General features: G+C 42.9%; 1 protein-coding gene and 1 pseudogene across 3 annotated transcripts in view; one reads left to right on the top strand and one right to left on the bottom strand.

The window, feature by feature from the left end:
* The window catches only part of GNL3L (G protein nucleolar 3 like), a 37,806-nt gene extending 16,516 nt beyond the window's left edge, over positions 1-21,290 (bottom strand). Inside the window, exons 1-6 of one of the 3 annotated variants that reach the window (XM_054565733.1) lie at positions 21,187-21,290; positions 19,049-19,114; positions 9,457-9,497; positions 8,405-8,500; positions 7,585-7,701; positions 6,696-6,779 (exon numbers count right to left, since the gene is read on the bottom strand). In XM_054565733.1, coding sequence (XP_054421708.1) covers positions 6,696-6,779; positions 7,585-7,701; positions 8,405-8,500; positions 9,457-9,497; positions 19,049-19,067 — 357 coding nt within the window. In that variant the 5' untranslated portion in view covers positions 19,068-19,114; positions 21,187-21,290. Of the gene's footprint in view, positions 1-6,695; positions 6,780-7,584; positions 7,702-8,404; positions 8,501-9,456; positions 9,498-9,536; positions 9,644-19,048; positions 19,115-21,186 lie in introns of those variants that run through there. The other 2 variants (XM_054565732.1, XM_054565734.1) reach the window with 2 other exon arrangements.
* Positions 99-5,243, top strand: LOC129064568 (DNA (cytosine-5)-methyltransferase 3B-like; annotated as a pseudogene).
* Positions 21,291-27,057: the final 5,767 nt, after the last annotated feature.

The raw sequence follows: 27,057 nt of genomic DNA, 5'->3' as shown, positions 1-27,057 counted from the left end.
CAACTGCTGTGCACAGCCTCCCACTGGCCTGGGCCAGCCTGTCAGAACCAGGGCTTCTGCTGAGCCATGCCCAAGTTAGGCTCTCTCAGCAGGAAATAATGAAGGGAGGAGACACCAGACAACTCAACAGAGAGGACGCCAGCAGAAGGGAGGACTCCATCATCACCAATGGCAGCTGCAGCGACCAGTCTTCTGACTCCAAGGACACACCCTCGCCCCCAATGCTGAAGGCTCTCAGCATCCCAGAGTTGAGAGGCCACAGATCAAGTTCACAGCTGTCCAAGAGGGAGGTCTCCAGCCTACTAAGTTATACTCAGGCTCTAATGGTTGATGGAGATGAAGGGGAACATGGAGACAGTTGCACCACACCAGTGATACCAAAACTCTTCTGTGAAACCAGGACTCAGTCTGAAAGCCCAGCTACTTTACCCAAAGTAACACCAGTACCTCTAGCCAAGGGAGGCACAGGCCCTCCCTATATCCCATCAGAGGCTGGCAGGGCTGCAATCACATCACGTGGCAGAGTCCCTGTCGGAATTCTCAGCTACCAGGTCCCTGAGGCGGTAGGCAGCATCCTCAGTAGGCACACCATGGCTATCCCCTGACAGACCCTACCTCACAGTGTACTGCACCAAAGCAGCAGTACCCCTTACACCTGCCTGGCCCAGGACAGCCAGCAGGGGAACTTGGACTTCCCACAGGTGGATGCAGAGGGCAAAGATATACATGGTACCAAGTATTGGGATGGGAAGGAGTTTGGAATAGGGGACCTCGTATGGGGAAAGATCAAGCACTTCTCCTGGTGGTCTTCCATGGTGGTGTCTCAAAAGGCCACCTCCAAGCACCAGGCCATGCCCGGCATGTGGTGCGTCTAGAGGTTTGGTGATGGCAAGTTCTCCAATGCCTCTGCAGATAAGCTGGTGGCCTTGACACTTTAATTCACCCAGCACTTTAATCTGGCAACCTTCAACAAGCTGGTCTCTTAAAGGATCTGCAGAAAGGCAGGGTGTGGGCTGGCAAAGCCTTCCAAACAGCACCAGAGACTTTGGTTCAGTCGGACTGTTGAGTGCAGAGTCGCAGCCAGATAGTAGATTCCTAGCTAAAGACGGCAGAGAGTAGACTAGAGACACTTGAGACACTGGAGACGGAGGCTTTGGGGAGAAAACAGAGAGTAGCCAGCGGGATCCATGTGCTTAATCTTCTCCTATATGGGAGCAGCCATCTTGCTCAGGCAGACCACTCCCCTGAGGACACAATAATGCCACCCCAGGAGGGACTCTGCCCCACCCTGTGCTGTCTAAGCCTGACTGCTGAGTGCAGCATGACTAGGTAAACAGCTTAAGGAGACAGCCACAGTCAGTAGATTCCTGGAAGTCTTGAACAGACTGCCTAAGGTCAGACTGGGTCAACATCTGACATAATCAGAGGCAGATCCAGAAAGAAAAAACAGCGGTCTCATACCATAGACATTCACACCACAAAATCAGGAAATCAGGACAGATCAATTTAAGAAGCAGGAGCAAAAAAAGAAGAGTCTCACAAATAATGGGAAGACAAAGAAACATCCCCCAGTCGAAGGGAAAGGAGGACTCCCCAAAAAGAGAACTAAATGAAACAGAGGCAAGTAAACTATCAGATATTGAGTTCCAAACAACGGTTCTAAGGCAGCTCAATGAGTTCAGTGAGTTCAGAGAGAATTACAAAAAACTACAGGGAAACTATGAGGAACTTACTGCAAACTATATCAGCATGAAAAAGGACACAGAAACTATCAATAAGAGACAAGAAGAAATGAATACAATTTCTAAATTGAAGAACACAGTAGAAGGAATCAAAAGCAGGCTAGATGAAGCAGAGGGTCGAATCAGCGCGCAGGAGGATAAGGTAGAAAAAAGCCCCCAGAAAGAGCAAGAAAATGAAAAAAGACTCAAAAAGAATGAAGAGGCGTTGAGGGAAATGCAGGACAACCTGAAACCTAATAATATCCATATAATAGGGATACCAGAAGGAGAAGAGGATGAGGAAGGAACAGAGAACCTGTTTGAAAAATGATGGAAAACTTCCCTAATTGGAGGAGAGAAAAAGTCACACCAGTCCAGGAAGCACAGAGGGTCCCACTCAAGAGGAACCCAAGGAGGCCCACTCCAAGACACATCATCATGAAAATGGCAAATATCAAAGACAAAAAGAGAATCCTCAAGGCAGCAAGGAAGAAAGAGGTAGTAACTTATAAGGGAGCCCCAATATGGCTAGCAGCTGACTTCTCAACAGGAAAACTGCAAACCAAAAGGGAGTGGCAAGAAATATTCCAAGTCATGAAAAGCAAAGGCCTGCAACCAAGACTGCTCTACCCAGCAAGGCTCTCCATTAAAATGGAAGGCAAAATAAGGAGTTTCCCAGACAAAAGAAGGCTAAATGAGTACATCTCCCCCAAACCAGCACTGCAAGATATGCTAAAGGGACTGCTCTAAGATGAAGAAAGAGTCTATGAATACCCAGTTCCTTTCAGTCACCAGTTGATATTACCAATATTTTTAATACTTATTAATCTGATTGTGACAATGATGTTATTTTAATTGTTACTTATTTGTTGAAACTAAACCTGTTTTTGTACATTTCCTGCCTATTTATGCTACTTTTAAAAAGCTTTAAATGACTTTTTGGTACCCTTTATCCATTTTTTGATTAAAGGTTTGTAGAATCTTTTCCCAAAAAACAAAACAAAAAACAAACTATTAACCCTTTTTCAGATGTGTTGCAAATACTTTCCTATTCTATTACTTGTCCTTTATCAGTATATTACTGTATAGTCTCCAATGTTTAATGTAGTCATATTGTCAATATCTTATTTTATATCTTCTGGGTTTGAATATTTACTTCAGGGTAAGAAAAACATTTTTGTGTATTTTCTCCTAAAACTCCTTAGATTTTACATATTTTTAAATATTTTTAAAAAATATATTGTACAATGTGTGAAATAGGGCTCTATATTTGTTTTAAGTAATAGTGGTCCATCTATTGCTTATACACCTTATTTGTTGAATAAGCCTTATTTTCCCCATTGATTTGAAATATCAATTTAATCATATATTACACTGTTAGAGAGGTATATACGTTTGTTTCTAGTATACTCATTTTATTTCATTGATCTACTTGATTATTTCTGTGCTGGTGTCATGTTGGTTTAATTGCTGAGACTTTATGATGGGTTTAAATTTTTTAACATTTTATAATGGGTTTTGACATTTAAAATAAATACATAAATAAATAAAATCTGTGTTTAAAAAAAAGAAAGAAAGAAGAACTCCTACCTTTTGGGGCAACACGGATGGAACTGGAGAATATTATGCTAAGTGAAATAAGCCAGCTGATGAAAGACAAATACCATATGATCTCACCTATAAGTGGAATCTATTCAACAAAATAAACGAATGAACAAAATACCACAGGCATTGAAGCATGGAGCAGACTGAAAGTGACCAGAGGGGATGGGGAAGGAGGACAATGGTGGGAAGGAGAAGGGATTAGACGAACAACACGTATGAATGACCCAGGGACATGGACAAAAGAGTGGAAATTGACTGTGGGAGTGGGGGGTGGGGTGGGATGGGTAGAGGAGGGCAAAGGGGGAAAAACAGACAATTGTAATAGAATAAACACAATTTTTTTAAAAAAGGAATGGCAAAGACCGAGGAAAGGAGGACCAGAGTTGAGAGCAAATGGCTTTGGATGTTGCCAACAATAAGAATAGTCTGGAAGACAGTTGTTTGTCCTGTGGTAAAAAAAAAAAGAACAAAAAACTCCTGTGTCCTTCCATCCTCTCTTTCAGGGTGGGCTCTGCCAGACATGCCAGGACTGGTTCCTCGAGCTGTTCTACATGTATGACAACACTGGCTATCAGTAGTACTTACTGCACTTTGTGTTGTGAGGGCCGCAAGCTGCTCCTTTGTGAGCAACCTGAGCTGCTGCCAGTGCTTCTGTTTGTAGTGCCTGGAGGTGCTCTGGGACACAGGCACAGCAGCAGATGCTAAGTTTCAGGAGCCCTGAGTTGCTACATGTGCCCTCCTCAGTGCTGTCACAGGGTCTTGCAGTGCTAGGAGGACAGGAATGTGTACCTGCAGTCCTTCTTCACCAGCAACATAGGTCTCAAATACAAAGCCCCAAGTTATACCCTGTGATTCATGCAGCCCGAAGGCAGCCCATTCGAATCTTGTCCCTGTCTGATGGAACTGCCATCGGGTACTTAGTGCTCAGAGAACTGGGCATCAAAGTAGAGAAGTACGTAAGCTCTGAAACGCGTGAAGAGTCCGCCATTGGCGCTGTTAAGCACAAGGGCAGTATCAAATATGTGAATGATGTCAGGAACATCACAAAGAAAAATATTGAAGAATGGAGCCCCTTTGATTTGGTGATTGGTGGAAGCCTATGTAATGATCTCTCAAATGTGAACCCTGCCAGGAAAGGCCTGTATGAGGGCACAGGCTGACTTTTCTTCAAGTTCTATCACCTGCTGAATTACTCATGCACCAAGGAGGGTGATGACTGGCACCTTTTCTGGATGTTTGAGAATGTGGTAGCCATAAAGGCTGGCAACAAGAGGGACATCTCTCAGTTCCTGGAGTGTAATCCAGTGATGATTGATGTCATCAAAGTGTCTGCTGCTCACTGGGCCTGATACTTCTGAGACAACCTGCCTGGGATGAACAGGCCCATGATAGCATCCAAGAATGATAAACTCAAGCTGCAGGACCGCTTGGAGTTCAATAGGACAGCAAAGCTAAGGGAAGTACAGGCAATAACCAAGTCAAACTCGATCAGACAGGGGAAAAAACAACTTTTCCCCGTTGTCATGAATGGCAAAGAAGATGTTCCGTGGCGCACAGTTAGAAAGAATCTTTAGCTTCTCTGTACACTACACAGACATGTCCAACATGGGCCGTGGTGCCCGCCAGAAGCTGCTCCGGAGGTCCCAGGGTGTGCCTGTCATCTGACACCTCTTCACCCCTCTAAAGGACTACTTTGCCTGTGAACAGTGTGCTGCAGGCAATGTGGAGCACCTGGGTGTGTGGAGCAGAGCCAGAAGCCAGGAGATGCATCCCAGGTTCTGCCGTTCCTCAGCTCAGCTGTGTGGGGTAACACCATGTACCTCACCAGAACCACCTGACACCCTCCTGGCAGGGTGGCAGGGGGAGCCCAAGTTGCCACCTTCTTGCGCACAATTCTTGCACACCTTTGCTGCTTGAAATGGCCAAACACAGTGCTTATTTTGTCTTCTAAAACGTTTAAACTTGAAGTAGTTAGTAAAGATGGTTTTTTCCCTACTTCTGGGTTTACCGGTCAGTAACGATGGCTAATATACCAAAACCACAGTGCAGACAGCTCTCCAATGCTCAGGTTAAGGCTGAAAGTCACCCAAGACAGTTACTGGAAGACTTTTTTTTTTTTTTTAAACATCTGTCGCAACTTGTTTCCACGAGTGTGCAGTGGTAGACATGTAGCTAAGGGACATTTTAAGGAGCCAGGATGCTTTTTATCTAGAGCAGAAGAGGAAATGATGTCTCTGTCGTACTTAAATTTTACCCAGCATGTTCTCCTGGCCCCAGTATAAAGGGCTGGGATTCACTGTTGGGGGCCCATTGAGAATATTTTCCACACTATTGATGATTTCAGCAGGGATGACCTTATCCTCACATTCAGGGCTATTTCTTCCCACAGACCCAAAGGCAGGGCCAACCTTAGCTAAATCTCTCCCAGTGACTGCAAAAGAACCCTCCTGGAAGCTCAGGAAGGGGGATGGGTTGGGTTATAAGCTGACATATATTATGTATGCAGGTATGGCTTCTTGCTATCTCTTCCCCATGTGAGGGGACCAAAGGGAGGTTTTAGGTAAGGACCCTCTCACCAAATGCACCCTCCAAACTTCTGCAGACACAGTCCCCCAGATTAGAAGTATGACCCTACTTCCTCAGCCTTCCTCTAAACTCAGAAGCAGTGACAGCCAGGGGCAGAAGCATATTCCTCGCACCTTCCCCTCATCTAGGAGATTGCAGGGGGGAAATAGCCATAAAAGCTTGACCCTCCCTCCAGAGATTTTAAAGTCTTTTTTTTAATTCCATGATAAATCGTTTTTACAGATAGCAGGAGGTCAAACAAGCTGTATTTCAGAAATGCCATTGTAATGGTTTTTAATACCTTTTGACCGTCTTACTGGTATTATTTTGTAGAATAAAGCACAGTTTTGACAGGTCTTGTGGGAATTTTTTAATACACTTTTAAAAAAATCTGACTTCTATTTTTGTTTTACCGTTTTCATAAAAAAAAAATTTTTTTTTGTAACTGGAGCCACATAACAAGAATGGGAAAAATTGTGCCTTGTTTCAATAGTTTTCCTCATTTTTAGGCTGAAAGATGCCTAGAGTTTACTTTATGTTAAATTAAAATCAGCCCTGGCTGGCGTGGTCCAGTGTACTGAGCACGGGCCTGCAAACCAAAGGGTCACTGGTTCGATTCCCAGTCAGGGCACATGCCTGGGTTGTGGTCCAGGTCCCCAGCAGGGGACATGCAAGAGGCAACCACACATTGATGTTTCTCTCCCACTCTTTCTCCCTCCCTTCCCCTCTCTCTAAAAATAAATAAATAAAATCTTTAAACAAATTAAAATCAGTATTTCTCTTCCAAAAAATGGGTCCCCATACCTTACGGAACTCCTTGTAATAAGCCTTCCTTGTGGACTCATCATCCAGCTGAGGAAACATATTTAATTCCTGCAAAACTTGCTCCTAAAGGGGAAAAAAAAGAGAGAGAATGGTCGGGGGGTCGGGGGTGAGGGGGTGATGGGGGTGGGAATAGAGAGTGAGAACCAGGGCTTTGGAAACAAGTGAGGCTGGGGGAGCCATGTGAGTCATAGCTTACTGAAGAGTAGCTTTAACCAGTCAACGAAGCTGGGAACTAGGAGAAGAAACAGACCCACGTGGTGCCTATGCGTAAGTATGTGTTTCAGCACCAGATAGAGGCTTGAGTATTCACATGGGTGTGTTGGGGGGAATGTGAGAGGAAGGTGTGAGAAAAACAAGCTATGGTGGACACGGAATGGGGAAGGAAAAATATGTACTTTATGTTAGAAAAGGGACTATGAGTTGGAAAGTGCATATTCTATGAGACCAGAATGTGTGCCAAAAAGGCAACAGGCTGCCCTAGAAAGAGAGGACATCTCCCTCATGTATACACTCCTCTCTCAACCCTCCAGTCATACTCAGTCCCTCTCTCCTCCTTCCCCTAGTCCTACATCTCCCAACCCCCATTCGCAAATGCCCCCTTCCCCGCCCATCTTTGGGATCCAGCTTGGGAGAGAGGACCTATCCAGGGTTGTTCAGTCACAAAAAAGGCTCAGAATGGCCTTTACCTCCCTCTCATTCTCCCTTCCTCCCTCCGTTCTCACTGTTTTCCATCCTCTCTGCACTGATTCCCTACTTCCCCTCCAAACATCTCACACCCTTTCTCCTTCCTTTTCACAGAGCAATGGCAAAAGATGATCTTGAGCAAACCCATACCAGTCCTGCCTAGGGGCAAAGACTGCTCTCTTACCTTGCTCTCAAATTCCTCCTGGCGACGCAGGACATCTTGACAGTAGCTCTCAATGGTCCTGCGTCTGTATCTCTCCTGCTCCCGCGCAGCCTGCTGCTTCTCCCTCATCTCTTCAACCTAACAAGCAAACACACAGCAGCTGACTAGGTCTACAGCCTAAGGGAGGGTGGGGAAACCGAGAGTAACAGCAGGTGACAGAAGGGGGAAACAATGTGACATGGCACAGGAGGGAGGTGCAAGGATACTGGGACAAAACAAATATGACAGCAGGAGATAAAGGGTTTCAGAAAAAGAAAAAGACAAAGAGATGCAGGAAGGGAAAGAGGAGCATGGGAAGCTAAGCAAGAATGTATTCCTGGTAGAGGGAATCCCTAAAGACCAGAGGGGAAAGATAGCAAAGTTGTGGGATGCCCCACCATTTAGAGAGCATGGAGAGACTGGAAAAGAGGAAGGAGGTCATCTAGGAGAGTGAGATGACAAGGAAGTCAAAGTGAGAGTGTTTCAAGGAAAGCATATCTCAAATGCAGAGAATTCAGATCAGATGAGGTGAAAACTATCCACAAGTCTGATGGCAGAGAATGTTCTGACGAGACTGGACGTGGGAGGCATTTCAGAGGAGCCATGGGAACATAAGCCAGACAGCAACGGCCTGAGACGTGAGCAAACGCAGACACTAAATCAGTATCAAAGCACCCTCCCTTCCCCCTTCCACGACAGCCCCTACAATCCTAACCATTCTGGCCTTTGCTCTTCCATTTATCCCTCCTGTGGATCTGGCAGTCAACCAAGCCCTCTCTCTCTCCCATGGTAAAGGGCTTACCCTCTTCTTCTTTAATCCAGCCTCCCGGATGGCATGATCATTGGAGTGAACAAGCTGGGGAACAGAGGCCAACTTGGAGGCTGTTTTCTTCCCATTCTGCTTTGCAGGATGGTCACCACACAATAGCAAAAAAAAAAAAAAATCAAACAGAGTTAATGAACCCATGGAAATCACCTTTCCCAGGGGAGGTTAAAGCTTTCTCAGAAGTGTAGTTGTTGGGGGAAAGGAAGGAAAAGAGCAAGTAAAAAGAAGGACTCTGCCCCAGAGGTATGCCTATCTGGCTAGAGACACCAATCCCTCCCCTAGCCAGGCAGGGACTGACTGAAGAATCCCAAGAAATCGGCAGGGAGGTGCAAGGGGGAAGGTTTCCCAAGTAAAGACCAAGGGAAAAGCTAAGTAGTTCTTAAAGTGTGGTCCTTGGACCAGAACCAGCAGCAACACCTGGGAATTTGTTGGAAATACAAATTCTTGGATGCCACAACAAACCCACTAAATCAGAAACCTAAACGTAGGGCCCAGCAATCTGTGTTTTAACCAGCCCTCCAGGTAATTCTGGAGGGCTGGTTAAAGTACGAACTTTAACCATGCTAAAATTTGAGGACCACTGCTCTGGCTCCAGTCTTACTTGCCTATACCTTTCCTAGCAGGACCAGGAGATCCAGGAGCTAGGGCCAAAGATTATGTTTTGGCCTTTCTCCTCTCCACGAGTGACAGGGACTTAATCAGACAGACTCAAGTCCCAGTTGCACTACGCTGAACCTAGGAACTGTCTCATTAGAGCTCAGTTTCTTCATCTAACACATGGGACAGTGACAATCCCTACTAAGGTAAATCAAGCACAAAGTAGTATGTGGCTTGTGGTATAAACTTAATAAATGCTGCTGATTCTCTGCTGCAGTCACCCAGAGAGGGAAGAAAAGCCAGATCCTCTGAGCCCCATGTGATACTGTCTAGAGTCACCCAACACCTGTGGACCTCTTCTAGGTCAGGCAACGTGTTCCTGGCTTACCCCAACAATGGACACACCTTACCTGAAAGTGACGCCAACTTACCTTCTTGCAGCCTTTGGAACCTTTACCAGACTTTTTATTTTCTATTAAAAAAAAAAAAAAAACAGTGAGCCATCACTTACCTACCCAACATTTGTTGACACTTTAATCAAGGCCAGGCCACACTAGGGCCTACGGACACCTGACACCGTATCTTCTAGGCACAGGAGAAGATCAGCAGGGACACAGCACCAATACTGTTAGAGGAAATACTAGTTATAATGCTTGGGGCATCATTTCAATGCTAACTGAAATAATTCTCAAGTAATTCTGTGATGAGTGTGACCTAAACATCTGCTTATGACTCTTCTCTATCCCTCAACTTCTGGCAAAAGGCAACTTGACAATTCAGTACCAGGCTGAGGTGGGGGGGGGGTGCTGGCAGCATGGGAAGGGGATCTGTGGAATCCCAGCTGGCTACACCAGGTTAGATGCCCTCAGCAGACGGGGAGAAAACTGCCCCTTCCTGCCAACCCTACTCAGTCCATTGCCTCCAAAGGGACTTGCCCCATTCAGCTAAACTGTGGCCTCCCTTGGATATAAGAAAGAGAGAAGTCACTTTCCCTAGTCACACCTTAACAAAGCCTAGAACTTTAAGAGGCCTCTCCACCTTCGATGAGAAGTCCCATCTGTCATCCCCTTCACAGTTGGCGTCTAGGGAAGAATGGCTTTCCTGAATTCTAACTACTTGCAAGGGGGCTAAAGGAATTCCTAGAGGGGGAGATTCTGGAAGTTCAGGGTATAAACAGATACAGGAGTAGCCTGAGATTGCCAGAACAGGCTCCTCAGTTACATCGCGTGGTTCACACCAGAGTTAATGTAGGAAACAAGGCAATTTAAATACTACAGTAGCTCCCCCTTATCTGCAAGATATTCATTCCAAGAGTCCCCACAAATAGTACCACAAATAGTACCAAACCCTGTATATTATACTATGTTTTTTCCTATATATACATACCTTTTCACTTAAAGCAATCACTTTTGGGGTAATTATTAAGTAAAATAACGGTTACTTAAACACAAGCAGTGTGATACCAGGACAGTTATCTGATAACAGAGACAGCTACTAAGTGACAAATGGGAGGGGAGCGTCTACAGTGTGAATACTCTGGACAAAAGAATGACTCATGTCTCAGGTGGGACAAAACAGGATGGCACAAGATTTCACCATGCTACTCAGAATGGTGTGCAATTTAAAACTTGTGAATTGTTTATTTCTGGAATTTTCCATTATTATTTTCAGACTGCAGCTGACTGCAAGTAACTGAAACTGCAGAAAGAGAAACCGCGGATAAGAGAGGACTACTGAATTGTAAATTCTTAAGGAGATTCAAGATACTGCAAAGAAACTACGTGAGAAAAAGATTCCCAAAACCTGGTGTTGAATAAAAATCCAACAGATGTAGTAAAAACAGAACACCACTAACAATAAAATTAATAAGCTGGAAAACCAAGGGAAGTGCTTGCTTAAAATAGAAAAATATCCAAAAAATGCATATTATGAGTAAATTTTGAAAATGAAGAAGAGACGCAGGAGAGCTGTTATATAAATAACAGAAATTCCTAAAAGAGAAAAAGGTACAAATGGAGACGCATTTTTCAAAAATAATAGATAAAAGTTCCATGCTCATGTAGCACCAAGATTAGCACAAAAGACATATCCTAGGCATATTCTGGTGAAATTTTTTTTATTTATTTTGAGACTACATTTATTAAAAGCTGGTGACAGTGGGGAAAAAAAGGAAGGGTTTAGGAGAGAGAAAGTAACAGGAGAGAGCCTAGGAAGTGTTCTGCTTTGGATCTCTAGGAACATTATAGGAAAGGAGTGAGCCATGATGGGCTGCCATGGACTCACTGAGAAGTAAAAGTTACAGCAAAAGAAGTAAGCCAAGGTAGGGCTGCCGTCATCTTACTGAAGAGTCAGAGGAAAGGGGGCCTTTGAGACAATTTTGGGGGTAAGCCCAGGACGAGCTACCACTGCCTGCTGCTCACCTGATTGCAAGGAGAGAAAAGTAAAGATGCACGCCTGAGAAGGAAGAAAGGCATGGGCGTGCTCCAGAAGAGAGCCTAATTTAAATTTCTGAACTCCAAGGATAAAGAGAAAAACTTATAAACTTCCAAACAGAACAAATTTCCAGCAAAGTCAAGAAAAGTGAACAGCCTTCTCAAATCTACATCTCTGGAACACTGAAGACAGAAGAACAGCCATTACAAGTTCTGAGACAAGAGACTATGTTCCAAGCTAAATTCCTATACCTGACCAATAGATCATCTGACCAATAGTGAAGTTTAAAAGACATTTTCAGATGTGTGAAGATTACCACCTCTATTCCCTTTGTGGTAAAACTACTTGAGGAAGTATACTAGCAAAAATAAAAATTAAATCAGAAAAAGCATCTCAAGCTAAAGGAAATAAATAATGGTAGGGAGAAAATCTATAAAGTTTATCATTAAATCTTTAAAAAATGCCAGTAATGTAACTAAGAACTATGATACATATTAAGAAAGGATTTTTAAAATCCAGGAAGCATAGTGTAAGAAAATAGCTCAGAACTAAAATGCCAAATTATTTCAACAAAATCCAGGAATCAAACAATAGGGGTTGGAAAAGCCAAAGCACAAAAGCATGCTAAAAGTTTCACTTTGAAAGAGTAAGATAAAAATAATTATTATTTAACTAGGTAAATTGGTAGAGAAATTTAAGCTTAATTAAGTTTGCTATTAATATAAATGCAATAATAACCAACATAACTGTAATTACTGGTGGAGGATTTTTTAAAACTTGATCAATTTTTTAAAAGTAAATAAGGGAATAAGAAGAAACAAAAAATATATAAAAAATAAGGTGGTAGAAACTGGACCAAACACATCATAATGAAAGTGAGTGGTTCAAATTTCCCTGTAACAAAAAAAGAAAAAGAAAAAGAAAAAAGACCACCAAGTCTCCCTTTCTTCCAAAGTATTCACGTTGCAATGAAAAGAATGTGAGGTTTGGAATGAACCAGGTCTGGCCATTTTACTCAACAATTTCCATCTGCCTAACTTCCGCAGAAACTGAGAACTTGTGCTGGATACAGACACACAATGAAAGAAAATAATGAGTTGGCCAAAAAGTCCATTACATTTTCTCCATAAAACAAAAGATACATTTTTCATTTTCATCAATAACTTTATTGATTTGGATATTTTGAGTATGTTGGCTATCTCCTGCTATTGGCTTCTAGTGGGTAGAGGCCAGGGGTGCTGCTACATCTTCCACTGCCATTATCCCCATAGCAAAGACTTTTTTGGCATAAATGTCAATAGTACCAAAAAACTTCACAAACCACTTGTGATACATTAGATCAGTCACAGCATCTTCTCCATACACTGCACAAATCTTTTCTTTTCATTTCAGTTGCATTTTCACCTTTCTTGAAATAATAATGCATAACATGCCAACAAATGTTGCTTATGTTCTTCCATCTTCAATATTAAAATGACTGCACAAAAATTCACCAATTTTGATAAGTTTCTTTTTAAATGCACACTGATATGACAGCTGTCACAATACAACCTAACAAAATTGTTTTGAATGAAGGTAAAGACAACTAAGCACTAATACAGATGTAACAAACTTTTTGACCAACCCAATACATTACATAAAGAAAACATCTGCTTCAGAAGAGTAGGGAGAGAAGGGGAAGAAGAAAAGAGGAGAAGGGTGCAGTCCTCACTCACAGCATTGCAGCACCCAGGAGCCACTGTTAATTTGTGGGGTTTTTTAAAGATTTTATTTATTTTTAGAGAGAGGGGAAAGGAGGGAGAAAAGATGGAGAGAAACATCAATGTGAGAGGAAAAAGATTCCCTGGTTGCCTCTCATACGCGCCCCTGACCAGGGACTGTACCCACAACCCAGGCACGTGCCCTGACCGGGAATCAAACCCACGACCTTTCTCTTTGTGGGATGACGCCCAACCAACTGAGCCAAAGCAGTCAGGGCAATCTGCATTTTTTAACAGCTCAGACAGAAAACAGCTACCATTTTGTAGCAAGCCACACCTAGATTCCTATTCTAGCATAGTAACTGCCTAGCTATATGATCTGGAAGAATTTTCTCAAATCTCTGAGTTTCAGTGTCTCCATCTACCAACTCTGACATCAATCAATACTCAAAGACACAGGTCCCCATTCACCTGTCATCTCCCATACTCTTGCCCCATCACAGTACACTCAGCCTGGAACTGACTCCACCGCCAACATCCTCCTTCTGCCTCTGCTTGAAATTTCCCACTATACCTTCTGATTCACCATTGTCAAACCAAGACTATTTCTCCCTCTTGTTAAAAAAGTAAAATAGGAGAAAGCCAAGATGGCACCATAGGTAAACACGGCTCACCTCCTCACACAACCACATGAAAATTACAATTAAACTACAGAAAACCATTATTCAGAACCGCCAGAAATCGAGCTGAATGAAAGTCCTACAACTATGGAGTTAAAGAAAAACCACATGGAGACTGGTAGGAGGGGCGGAGATGCAGAACGGGCTGGTCCCACATCCACATGTGGCAGATGAAAATTGGGAGGGATATCTCAGGAGCAAGGAGTCCCAGCCCCACACCAGGCCCCCCAGCCAAGGGTTCCAGTGCCAGGAAGGTTAGTCCCCATAACTTCTGGCTGTGAAAATTAGTGGGAAATAAGGCTATGAAAAACAGAAACTGCTGGATTCCCAAGCAGTTCTTCTTAAAGAATCCACACACAGACTTACTTGGACTCATTCTCTCTGAGCTCCAGGGTGGGGGCAGCAGCTTGAAAGGCACCAGAGGTATACAAAGAGGAACTGAAGTATCTGGCATCAGGGCGAGAGCTGAGGGCCACTTTCTCCCAGACAGAAAGCTGGCAAAGGCCGCTATTCCTTTTCTGAGCCCCTAACCCCACAGACCCAGCAGGCAGGCAGGCAGGCGCCATATCTGAGACTCTATCAACCTGGCTCACACTGTTTGCCCCACCCTGGTGATTCCCTGAGGCCCAGGCCCACCCAAGCTGTTACCAGCAATTTTTCCATACAAATGCCTTATATTGGAACGTGATTCAGATTTGCCTAAATCCTCTCAAACAAGCAGCATCTGGCCTCAGGAAGCCCCATACCTCTTGCTAAGTAGCCCCAGGCCTGGCACTAGCAGCAGCTAGCCTTGGTTCACAGCTTGGCCTCTCATGGGCACCTCCAAGTCCAGCACAAGTAGCAGCCATCTGCAGATCGCTTTGTATCTTATGCCAGGTGGCCCTGGACAGAACACAAGTGGTGGCTGACCTTGGCCTGCACCTCCCAGCAAGTCCCAAGCCTGCACACTCAGTAGATAGCTACCAACCATGTTGAGCACCACTACCCAACCACCTCCACAAGCAACACACTCAAGGGATGGATTCAGCAGGTACTAGAGCCCTGCTGAGGTAAGCGCTGTTATGTGGAGTGGGTCCCCGCACAGCTGATCCTCCACCATGGTCAGAAGCTGGTGGTCACTGGTCATAGCCTGTCCTAGCAGCTGATTGGCCAGGATAAAACCCTCCCACTGACCTGCCAACAGCAATCAAGGTTCAACTACAAGAGGAGGGTGTACACAGCCCACACAGTGGGTGCATCTTGAATTCCCAGCTTGGGTGATAGTGGAGGAGGTGCCACTGGCCCCTACAGGACACCTACTACATTAGGCCACTCTACTAAGCCAAAGGGTGGTAGCAGCTCTACCTAACAAGTAGAAACAAACACAGGGAGGCTGCCAAAATGAGGAGACAAAGAAACATGGCCCAAAGAAAAGGACAGAATACAACTCCAGAAAAAGGTCTAAACAAAATGGAGACAAGCAATCTACTAGATGCAGAGTTCAAAACAGGTTATAAGGCGACTCAAAGAACTTAGAGGAAAAGCAGGTGAACTCACAGAGAACTTAGCAACAGCATAAAAAAAGAACATGGAAACCATAAAAAAGAACCAGTCAGAAATGAAGGATACATTAATTGAAATACAGAAAATCAGCAGCAGAGTAGATGAAGCCAAGAATCAAACAGGTGATTTGGAATAGAAGGAAGCAAACAACAACCAGTCAGTACAGCAAGAAGAAAAAAGAATCCAAAAAGTGAAGATTGTGTAAGGAGCCTCTGGGACGCCTTCAAGCATACCAACATTCACATCATGGGGATGCCAGAAGGAGAGAGAGCAAGAAATTGGAAATCTATTTTTAAAAAAATGAAAAAAAACTTCCCTGATTTGGTGAAGGAAATAGACATAAAAGTCCAGGAAGCAGAGTCTCAATCAAAATGAACCCAAAGAGGCCCACACCAAAACACATCATAATTAAAATGCCAGAGGTTAAAGATAAAGAATCTTAAAAGCAGCATGAGAAAAGCAGTTACCTCCCTACCAGGGAGCTCCCATAAGACTGTCAGCTGATTTCTCAGAAGAAACTTTGCAGGCTAGAAGGAATTGGCAAGAAATATTCAAAGTGATGAAAAGCAAGCACCTACAACTAAGATTACCTTTTATCTAATGAATACTATGAATATTCATTAAAGCTTAAAATTGGGAGAGAGGGAAGCTATCATTTAGAATTGAAGCACCGATAAAGAGTTTCCCAGACAAGAAAAAGCTAAAGGAGTTCATCACCACCAAACCATTATTATATGAAATGTTAAAGGATCTTCTTTAAGAAGATCAAAAATATGAACATATTATGGCAACAAATACATATCAACAACTGAACCTAAAAACAAAATAAACAAACAAGCAGAACACAAAGAGAATCACAGATAGAGAATGTCTGATGGCTGCCAGATGTGAGGGGGCTCAGAGGGATGGGCAAAAAAGAAAGGGAAAGAAAGGAAAAGAAACGAACAGAGACAAGAGGGAAGGGGGGGGCGGGGGGAAAAGGAAGGGAAGGGGAAAGTCAAGGAACATATAGCAAGGACTCATGGACAAAACCAAAAGGGAAGAGTTGAGGCAGGGAGGGAGGGAGGGAGGGGGCAAGGGAAAGTGGTGGGGGGAAGGCAGAGACAAATGTATTTGAAAAAATAAATTAATTTATTTTAAAAAAGAGAGAGAACCTACATGTTCCAGGCAATGACAAAACTTAGTAAATAGCAACAAATAAAACAAACAAGTTTTATAGTCAAAAAAAAAGGAGTACAAATTGGTAGTTACAGAATAGTCATGGGGATATAAAGTACAGTATAGGAAACAGAGTAGCCAGAGAACACATATGCATGACCCATGCGTCAACAGTATGGGGATTGCCTGAGGGAGTTTGGGGGGGGGGGACTTGGTAGAGGATGGTAAAGGGGAAAAAACTGGGACAACTGTAATAGCATAAACAATAAAATATAATTTAAAAAATAAAAGAAAAAAAGAAAGATAAAGAGGGAGGAAAATCCCGCTCTTTTTGAGACCACTTCTGTGCCTGTCACCTATGAGTCGCTTTTCCTCATTTATGGAAGCACCTAACTCAGAGGGTTACTTTCAACCCAACTCCTGCCACCATCAACCTGGATAACTACAGTGATCTCTGAGCCCCTCCCAACACTCCGCTTTCCCACTTCCTCAACATCATCACCTCCAGGAACCCCCTACGCCATGCAGCCACCTGCCCACCCACCGCTATGGTGACCATCTATGATCATCATCTCTAACTCCTTGTACTTCCGAAAGCAATCTCAGACACCCCTCATTTGTTTAACCTCCTAGAAACTTCCAAAACACTGAAGCCTCCATTCTGTTCCTTATTCACCAGCCATCCCCTTTCCTCCCTGCGCAGCTTACATTCACAGTCTGCCACTACCTGTGCCACCAATCACTGATGGGTGTCGATCTCTTAAGTGATAAAACACACCCTCGTTTTTATTAGCCATTCAAAAATGTACAATAGAAATAAAACAAACACAAAAACAAAAAAATGTACAACAGTTGAAATTACATTTGAACACTCTTTGTAGGGCTCCTCAAGAACATTCCCAGATTTAATCACTATCATTACCATGTAGGTCCAAGGTATCTCTAGTTGTATCACACAGCATTGCCCCCATCTACCACTGTAATCATTATAGTTACTCATTACATATCTAGTTGGAATTCACCAGTGAAAACCTTTGTTTTGTGTGCACATGTAAAGTTTTTCTATTCAATTTAACGTTTGCCACCATTTTCACCACTAATGTAAACATGTACGATGGCTCTATCACAGGTCATAGGGTTCCAAAATAAAAGATGTACTTTAAAAAGTCTCCCTTCCCAAACTGTCCCTAGCCATGGTAGTCCCCTCACCACAATAAGAAATCGCTTTATGCCCTGGCTGGGTAGCTCAGTTGGTTGGAGCATCAATCCAATGTGCCATGGTTGCAGCAGGTTCAATCCCTGGTCAGGGCACTTACAAAAGTTAATCAATTAATGCATAAATAAGTGGAACAACAAATCGATGTTTCTCTCTCTCTCTAAAATCAATAAATAAAATTTCTTAAAAAGAAACCACTTATTAATTTATCGTGCATCATTCAGTTTCTTTATGCAAATACAAATATATACTCTTATTTCCCCCTATTTTCTCCTGCTAAAGGTAACATTCTATGTATTGCTATTAGCAACTTGTTTTTTTCACTTAACAAATTCAGGAGATCTTTCCATCTAATGGTGTTTCCATACAGTACAGCCTTTCCATATAATATTCCCACATAATACTCCCTCATTATTTTAAACTACCAGGGTTCTTTTGTATGCACATACTCTATTTAACCTACTAATTATAGTCTTCTTTATCACTATCAATAATTTCATTACCATCAGGTATTAGATGTTCTTCTAGTTGATTTTGTTAATTTTTCTTGCATTACCCCAAAAAAATGACTATTGGCTTTTGGTATTAACATACCAAAGTCTGATTCATGATGATATTTTTTATGATTATATAAAGTAAATGTATTGAATTTTTTTTTCATCAAGCCCTACATAGGCAGTGCCACCATTCATACAGAATACAGGACTACTAGGGTTGTATAATTCCCATCCAGTCTATCCAGTGTGTCATCCACAGTGTCAGGCACTGTTCTAAGTATCTTACCGATTTTAACTCATTAAATCCTCATAACAACACTATTAAGCAGATACTATTATGCTATTAGAGAAGTACTATTATTACCCCATTTTGTAAATAAAAGGACTGAAATTAAGTAACTTGCACAAGACCACACAGCTAGTAAGTGGAAGACCTAACATTCAAACTCATTCTGGCTCCAGAGTCCATTCTCTTAGCCACTGGTACAATTTGAGGTACCAAAAGAAAAATGTTAGGATGTGTCAGGGTTCCAGGCAGTGTGATATAGTACTTACTGCTATTCACCTCAGATCGAGTCACTTAACCTTGCTAAGCCTCAATTTCTCATTTGTAAAGTGAGAATGGGGGGAACGGGGAGCATTACCTCACAAGAAATTGGGAAGACAACAATGATACCATATATAGAACACAGACAGAGGGACCTGGTACATTATGGACAATTTTTAAAAGTTGCAGTGAAATACTATAAATATTCATTAAAGCTTAAAATTGGGAGAGGGTGGTCAAAGAAACTCACTGTGTCTAAGTTTCATCATGATGACCAGCTTAAAAGGATACCGGTTCAAATCTGTAGGTTTTCTTCCTGTTGAAATGGAAAAACCACCAATTTAAACACAGGAGTGGGGAACCACAATGACATAAGCCTTCTCTAAACCCCCAAAAGGCAAAATAAAATGTTAAATAACATGATCAGGAGGCCCTAACAATTAGAGGAACTGGGAGGAGTTATACTGAAGCTGGGGTACACAGGGAAGGCAGTGTCACACTACTCAAAGGGAGGCTAGGTCTAAACCTTTCTTCCTGGGTGGAGTCAATGCCACCATACATCATATAGGGTCCTTGGTCCTCAATTCTCCACCCTGTAGGTAAGAGAATAGCACTAAACCTCTCTACACTGAGGGGAGGGAGTATGCAAGGACAATCTATTTCTACAGTACTTCTTTTCCCACGTAGGGGCTTCTGTGTCTCATCTCCCCTAAAAGGGAGTAAAGACAAATCCCAGGAAAGGGGACATCAGAATGAGGTTGGTTTGTTTTTATTCTGTGTCTATGTGGACTGAGGTCAGTGCAAAATCTTGGGGGAGGGGAGAAAATCTGTGCTTGCATGTGTGTTTGAGTCTGTTCCTTGGTGACTGGAGGGGTACAGAATGCCTTCTGTCCCTCTACTCTGGGATGCAGAGGAACGGGGACACTGGTACAGTGGTTGTGTGCATCTCTGCTGCATGAGGGAGAAGGGTGGGTCTGTACTTCTCTAGGTTGTACAGAAATGGTCCTGGGGACCCTTTACTCTGGGGCGGTCTGTGGGGTGGAATTGATATGCCTGTCTTTACTACAAGGTAACATCAGTGCCACACTAACAAAGGGAGGACTTAACAGTTTTGTGTAAGTAAGGTCTGCACCTTGCCTGCTGTGGGCTATTCTAGATCCTTCCATGGGAGGTGGGATGGGGAAGATCTATTTATCTTTTACACCAGTTGAACTCAACAGTGTACTAACACTGAAGGGAATAGGATCTCTGCTTCTCTGCATTGGGGGTGGAGGGGGGCACAACCCAGCTATAAATTCAATAGACTGGTTCTTACACTTGAGGGTGGGGGAGGGGTCCTGTGTCTTTACCCTAGATGTTGAGAAAGAGAACTAAGCTCCCTACCCTGAGTAAGTAGGGAGCCCATATGCTTGAACTGTGGGTGATCACTTATGTCACTGCCTCTCAACACCGCGGAGAGAGGAAGCTCTCTTTTTCCCTTGGAGTCTCTGCTACAGTTGATTATTCTAAATCCTTGCGGAGGGTGGGAGAGGGGGTGATGATCTCTAAGTCAAAGGAGGAGAACAAATCTAAATCCCTCTACCCTGGGAGTCCCACAAGGCAGATCTGACAGTCTCGTTGTTGGTTTTGGTCTATTGCAATTTGCTGTAGGGTATTTTGGGGGTCGAGCCCTTACAAATTCAGTAAACCAGCACGTCCTTAAGGAGTGGTCTTATTTTCCACAATGGGTACTCACTCTTAGCCTAGGAGGAGGGGTAAATCTGCACGGTTCTCGGCAGGCTGAGGCTCGTGCCTCCAATCACTGGGGGAGGGGTGATAACCATCTCTGCTGGAGCGGGGGTGGGACTTCCGTCCATTAGTTACGCCGGAGCGAGGCTAGGAGGTATCTAGATCTTGACAATAAAGGAAGGATCTTCCGTTTCCTCCCTCTGTATATTAAATTATTGAGCTCCACTATGCTGGTGGTCGGCAAAGGGGGCGGTGGGTTGCGGAGGGAGAAAATACATCAAAGCCTCTTGTCCTAAGAGAAGAGGTGCATCAAGGCGGATTTGTGCGCACCTTAGCGCCCGTAGATATCTGCGCCTGTCCGTCTTCTGAAGATGAGCCCAGATCTCTATACGAGTGGGGTCAACATCGCCACACATTCAGACGGGGAGAACGGGGACGACGCCTGTCTACACCCGGAGAGTGCGGAATGGAGTCTCACTATCATGAAGGGAGGAGGTCACCCGACGCTTCTCCACACGACCGCGGTCTCTGACTCTACAGTGTGTACAGGGTCTTACAGCTGCCTAAATGGGGGGGGCCATGCCCCTCTACCCCGCAAGAGTGCATTTGGGCGCACATCCACGTGCGCAACGATCCCTGCCCTTCATATGTGCCCTTTACCTTGGAAGGGAGCTGGCTCTTTACCTCTCTATTCCTGAGTGGAGTGCGCCTCTTGTTTCGCCTTCAATGGACGACCCTCACCGCGCGGCCGGCTAGCTGAGCGCTCACCCGAAAAAAAAAAAAAAAAAAAGTCGTCTCTTACCTCCACTTCCGGCGGGGATCTGAGCGGAGAGAACAGCGAGACACCACACTTGGCCCGGAAGCAGAGCTTGCGCCGCTGGGTTCCGACTTCCGGATCCCAGCCTCCAGGCTCCAGCTCCGCCCGCCTCGCGCTACGGGAGGTGGGGCTTCAGATTGACAGCTTGTGCTCGCCCGTCCCTTCCCCGCAGCCGCGATAACCCCGCCTTCCCGGCTGGCCCGTAAGGTAAGGAAATAGGCGAGGAGGGAGGAGAGAGGTGGGGATGTGGGGAGAGGTAGAGGCGTTTAAACTGATTTGGCCGCATAATCTATCGTAAGCCAAAATCTTCTCTTCAGTCCTCTGCTTAGGCCTAAATATGCGTGTTTCCAACACCGGGCGACAACCATGACCGCATCAGACAAGAGTGGGGGTCAGTGCCTTTGTCTACATTGGAAGATGGCGACGGGCAAGGGTCTAAGAAAATGGCCGCCTGAGTCACATGTCTTGCCATGTATTCCTCACCTGAAGTGAGTTGGTTAGCTGTTCCCAGCAACCCTCCCGGCTTGTAGGGCCGCAGACAAACCAGGAGGCAGCCACTCCCTGTTTCTTCTGCAGTGTCTAAGATCCGTGGCCAGGCCCTGGAGCCGAACACCTGGAAGCCTCTCCCACCTGTTTGCCCTCTTCCCCTCCTCCTCGCTTCTTCCCTCAGGCCCCGGAGCAGTGCATGCAGAAAGGAATGAATTTATATCTCTGGAGTAGGGGCACGTACGGGTTTCTTCACAAACTATCTCGAGGAGCTCCTCACCTGGCTGGAAAATGAAGCCTCCCCCTAAAAACTGAATATAATGGTGAAAATGTCTTTCTGACCATTTAATTCCAGCTCCTCCTTTTCCCCTAGCCTAAACTTCGGGGTGGGGCCAAGCCACTCTACACCGAGGGTATGTTCCTCCACCTCCACCAAATCCAGGCAGAAAATGACACCCTCTGCCTAGTTCTATGCCTTATATACATAGGATTTACTGCCCCATCATCGATGGAAGACTTCTAATCTCTCACTCTAGAAACATAAAAAACAACTCTGGACCCCAAACCAGCCCTGGTCACCTTCACCTTTCCCCCTACGATAACAAATCCTTCTGTTTCTTTACCCTTGTCACTTATAAGAATTTTCCCAACAGACTTAGAAAGCCAAGGCACTTTGTCGCACTTAATCACTTAATACTGGAACCATTCACATAGCTGTATCTTAACAGAGTGAAATCCTTAAGACTATGGGCTATGTATCTTCGAACCCTCAGCAAGACCCAGCACAAGACTGGTACAAGGCAGACTTAAGCAAATATTTGTTAAATGGGTGAAATTATAGGCGTACACCACAAACCAATGGGAAAATGGAAATTTCGGTGGATAGCATTGGGAAGCTTGGCTCACCATAAGGAGAAAAATAAAACTGGATCCCTACTTATTTTCATATAAGAGGGTTGAGTATATTTCTGTAACCTAGGACAGGTATGGATTTTTAAACAAACTCAAATGCACAAAATATCAGGAAAAAAATTGTAATGAAATCTTTGATAGAAGTGAGAATTGGTTTTATTACTTCGGAAAACAAGAAGTATCCAGAATAACTGAAGATAGCCCTGGGACCCAGTGATTCTACTGGGGTGTGTGTGGGGGGGGGGTGTGGGGTGTGGGGGGGGTGTGTGTGTGTGTGTGTGTGTGTGTGTGTGTGTGTCCATGCCCTAGACTTTAAGTCCTAGAGAAATTCTTATATACATTCACAAAGAAGCATGTGCAAGAATATTAATTGCAGAACTGTTCGTAATAGAGAAAAAAATCTGAACAATCTAAAAGTTCAATAGGAGAATGAATAAATAAATAGTGGTATAGCCCCATGAGGGAATACTGTGCAGCAGTGAAAAAAATGAGCCAGAGTTGCATGTATCAATACAGATAAACTTAAAAATCACAATACTGAGATAAAATACAAGTTGTAAAAGGATACATGCAGTATTAAACCATTTACTCAGATTTTTAAAGCCTAGAAAATTGCACAAATTTGTTTATAGATTATATGAATATATAAACATTTTTAAAACAAAGGAAGTGTCAAATACCGAAGGAAGAATGGTGATTAGTTCTGGGGAAGAAAACAAAGGAGGAGAATTAGAGAAAGATACAGAGGGGACTTGAACTGTTTGTCTAATCATTTATCTGGGTAGTAGGTACATGGGTATGTGTTATTCTGTATACGTATTTGCATGTCTAAAAGATTTTATGATTTTTTTAGGAAGACTACAAGGATCTACAACGAAATTAATGGTGGCTAAATGTAGATCACTGGTTCTCAAACTTGGGTCAGCAGCAGAATCACTGGAAGGGCTTGTTTAAAAAAACAAAGAACAACAACAAAAAAAAACAGTTGCTTGCCCTGGCGGTGTGGCTTGATTGGAGCACCATCCTGCAATGGAAAGGTTGTGGGTTTGATTCCCTATTTGGGAACATGTGATCCCTAGTCCTGGCACTCATGGGAAGCAACTGATTGATGTTCTCTCTCACATCAATGTTTTTCTCTCTCTAAAAGAAATGAAAAAATGTCCTCAGGTGAGGATAAAATTTTTTTTTATTTTAGATACCACTTGCTGGGCCCCACACGTAAATCTTGGTATAGGGCCCAGGAATTTGCATTTCTAACATTCCCAAGTGATGATGACGGTGATGAAGCTGCTGCTGCTAGTCCAGGTGTCACATTTTGAGAATTACTGACAAAATGAGAATGACAGTAAGTTTAAGGTTGTTTTCATTGTGCTTTTCTGTGTTTTCACATATCGAATGAATATCTATAACTTTAGGGAGCTTTTATTCTATTTGTTAAATTCACTTTCAACGCTACTTTTCACTCTTTATTTCCCTCATGTTTTTACACAAATGGTGACATACTTCACATACTGTTATATGTGTTGTTTTTTTCACTTAATAATACTTCCTGGAGGTCTTTGCACATCAGAACATTAGAGAGCTTCCAGTACATATAGAAAGTCATTGTAAGGAAGTAGATGGAGTACTTCCTCAAAATGTTACATTATGTGGATATACAATATTTTATTTGATGACTGAGGTCCACTATTGATGAATGCTTGGATGCATTAGACATTTCATACAAGACATATTTCTGTAGGATAAATTCCAGCAATTACATTTGTACCTTTGGTGGATATTGCCAAAAATTTCCCATGATTTGTGTACCATTTTGTACTCACCACCGATGTATGAGGTTATTTGTTTCACCACAGCCTCACCAACAAAGTGTAGTATTAAAGACTTCCTCCATTTTCTGTTGGATTTTTGGTCTTTCTTTGATTTCTATAAACTTTTTGTATAATTACAATGTTTACTTCCTCCAATATGAATGTTAAACTGTGAATGATATCACTTGTCAGTATTTTCTCTCAGTTTGTCATTCCTTTTCTTTGCTACTGAATTTTTCCAAGTAATTTTATTTTTATGTAAAAAGTTATCTGTGTTTTCTTTTATGAATTCTAGATTTTGAGGAGATAGTTTTGCAATGCATTGCATTAAAGACCCAAATTTGTCATGCGTCTCTCTATCCATACCCTTTGGTAATTCCCTCCTATACTGTCTCTGAGTTTGACCATATAACTTGCTTTTACAAACAAGATAGTATCAAGTTTGATATAAGCAGAGACTTGAAAAACCTCTTGCATATTCTGCTTCCTCTCTTTGGACCCCTGCTACTGCTATGAGAACATGCAGGCTAGAACATATGGAGGGATGTGAGACACATGTCGAAATGAGCCTGGTCCTCCCAGCCAAGGTATCCTATAGCAGCCAATCTCCAGCCAAGCCACCAACTGATGAAATAGCCCATTTGAGATCAACAGAGCCTGATCCAGATTGTAGAACCTCCCAAGTGTGACCCATAGATTCTTAAGTTTTGGTACATAAATGTTCATTTTGGTTTTTTACACAGCATATTTGTGACAATAGTCCTCCGTCATTGTTCGCCCTTTTCAGAGATAACCTGGCCGTGCTTGCTTGTTATTTTTCCATTCAAAATTGAATTCAGCTTGTGTGGTTTCAAGGGAAAATGACATTTGTAATGAGCTTATATTAAACTTATAGGTTATTTTGATATCTTCATAACTTTCAGTCCTCCTATTTAAGATGTGGGATGCCTTTCCATTTGTTCCTCCAGAGTTTTATAAATGTTTTCTCATAAAGATTTTGGACATTTGTTGTTAAGTTTGTTTCTAAGTATTTGCTATAGGCTGAATGTTTGTGTACCCCCAAAATTTATATTTTGAAACCTAATCCCCAATGAGATAATAATAGGAGGTGGGATATATGTAAAGTGATTAGGTCATGAGAGTGTAGCCCTCATGAATGAGATTAGTGCCCTTAGAAAAGATGCCTCAGAGAGCTCTCTTGCCCCTTCCACCATGAGAGGACACAGCTAGAAGAAGGAAGCCTATGAGCCAGGAAGCACGCTCTCAACAGATACTGAATCTGCCCATGCCTCGATCTTGGACTTCCCAGCCTGTAGAACTGTGAGAAAGAAATATCCGTTAAGTTTATAAGCCCCCCAGTCTGTGGTTTTCTGTTACAGCAGCCCCAATGGACTAAGATAGTATTTTATCTTTTCCTCTAATAAATGGAGCCGCCTTTTCATGAGTTCTATATATTAATTTTATATCCTGCTACCTTACTGAATTATCTTGTTTGTAGTAATTCTTCAATCAATTTGTTTGGGTTTTCTGTCTATACAATCTTATCTATAAATGATAGCTTTACCTCCATTCCAATTGTATACTTCTAATTACTTTCTCTTTTCTAATTACAATGCTTACTACTTCCAATAGGATGTTAAACTGTAGTGGAGAGGGTATATACCCTTACCTGGTGTCTTGATTCTAGCATATGAATGCTGCTAGTGTTTCCTGGTTAAGTGAAATGATGGATAGCTGGATTTTGGGACATATGAAAACATGCACACACACACACGTAATTATATCAAGGGAGAAACCGTATGTTCCTCCTTTATTGAACATTTCAATGATTGATTGATTGGTTGGTTGGATTTAAATTTTTTTGGAGGAGGGAGAGGAGAAGGGAGGGAGAAAGAGAAGGACAGAAACATTGATCGGCTGCCTCTAGTATGCACCCAGACCAGGACCAAACCTACTGTGCCCTGACCAGAAATCAAACTGGCAACTTTCCACCCTGCAGTTCAATGCCCAACCAACTAAGCCACACCAGTTAGGGCAGTTGCACATTTTTTAATAAAGAATGGTGTTGAATTTTTGTCAAGCGATTCTTTTGCATCTCAGAAATTTTTCTCCTTAGATTTAATGTATTAGATTTTATTAACGAATTTCCTAATATTGAATGATTTTTGAGGGGGTTTATTTATTTTTCAGTTACAGTTGACAGGCAATATTATTTTTATATTAGTTTCAATATTGAATGATTCTTGCATTCTTGGAAATTAACCCCACACAGTCATGGATTTTGTTTGCTAATATTTTATGTAGGATTTTGCATTAATATTCATAAGTGAAAATTGCTCTGTCATTTTCTTTTTCATGTGAAATCTTTGTCAGATTTTGGTATCAATGTTATACTCATTTTGTAAAAAGAATTTGAAAGTGTTCCTTCTTTATCTAGGCTCAGAAAAATAGAAGTAACATTCAGATTATCTGCGTTTCAGCATTAGTAGACCTCCCCTGTGAGAG

This window comes from Pteronotus mesoamericanus, unplaced genomic scaffold (genome assembly GCF_021234165.1).
Source record: "Pteronotus mesoamericanus isolate MK-2021 breed Mesoamerican mustached bat unplaced genomic scaffold, CSHL_Meso_final contig_166, whole genome shotgun sequence".
NCBI classification, from domain to species: Eukaryota; Metazoa; Chordata; class Mammalia; order Chiroptera; family Mormoopidae; genus Pteronotus; species Pteronotus mesoamericanus.
Note: the sequence above shows the minus strand (reverse complement) of the source record. Positions and strands in the feature narration are given on the sequence as shown.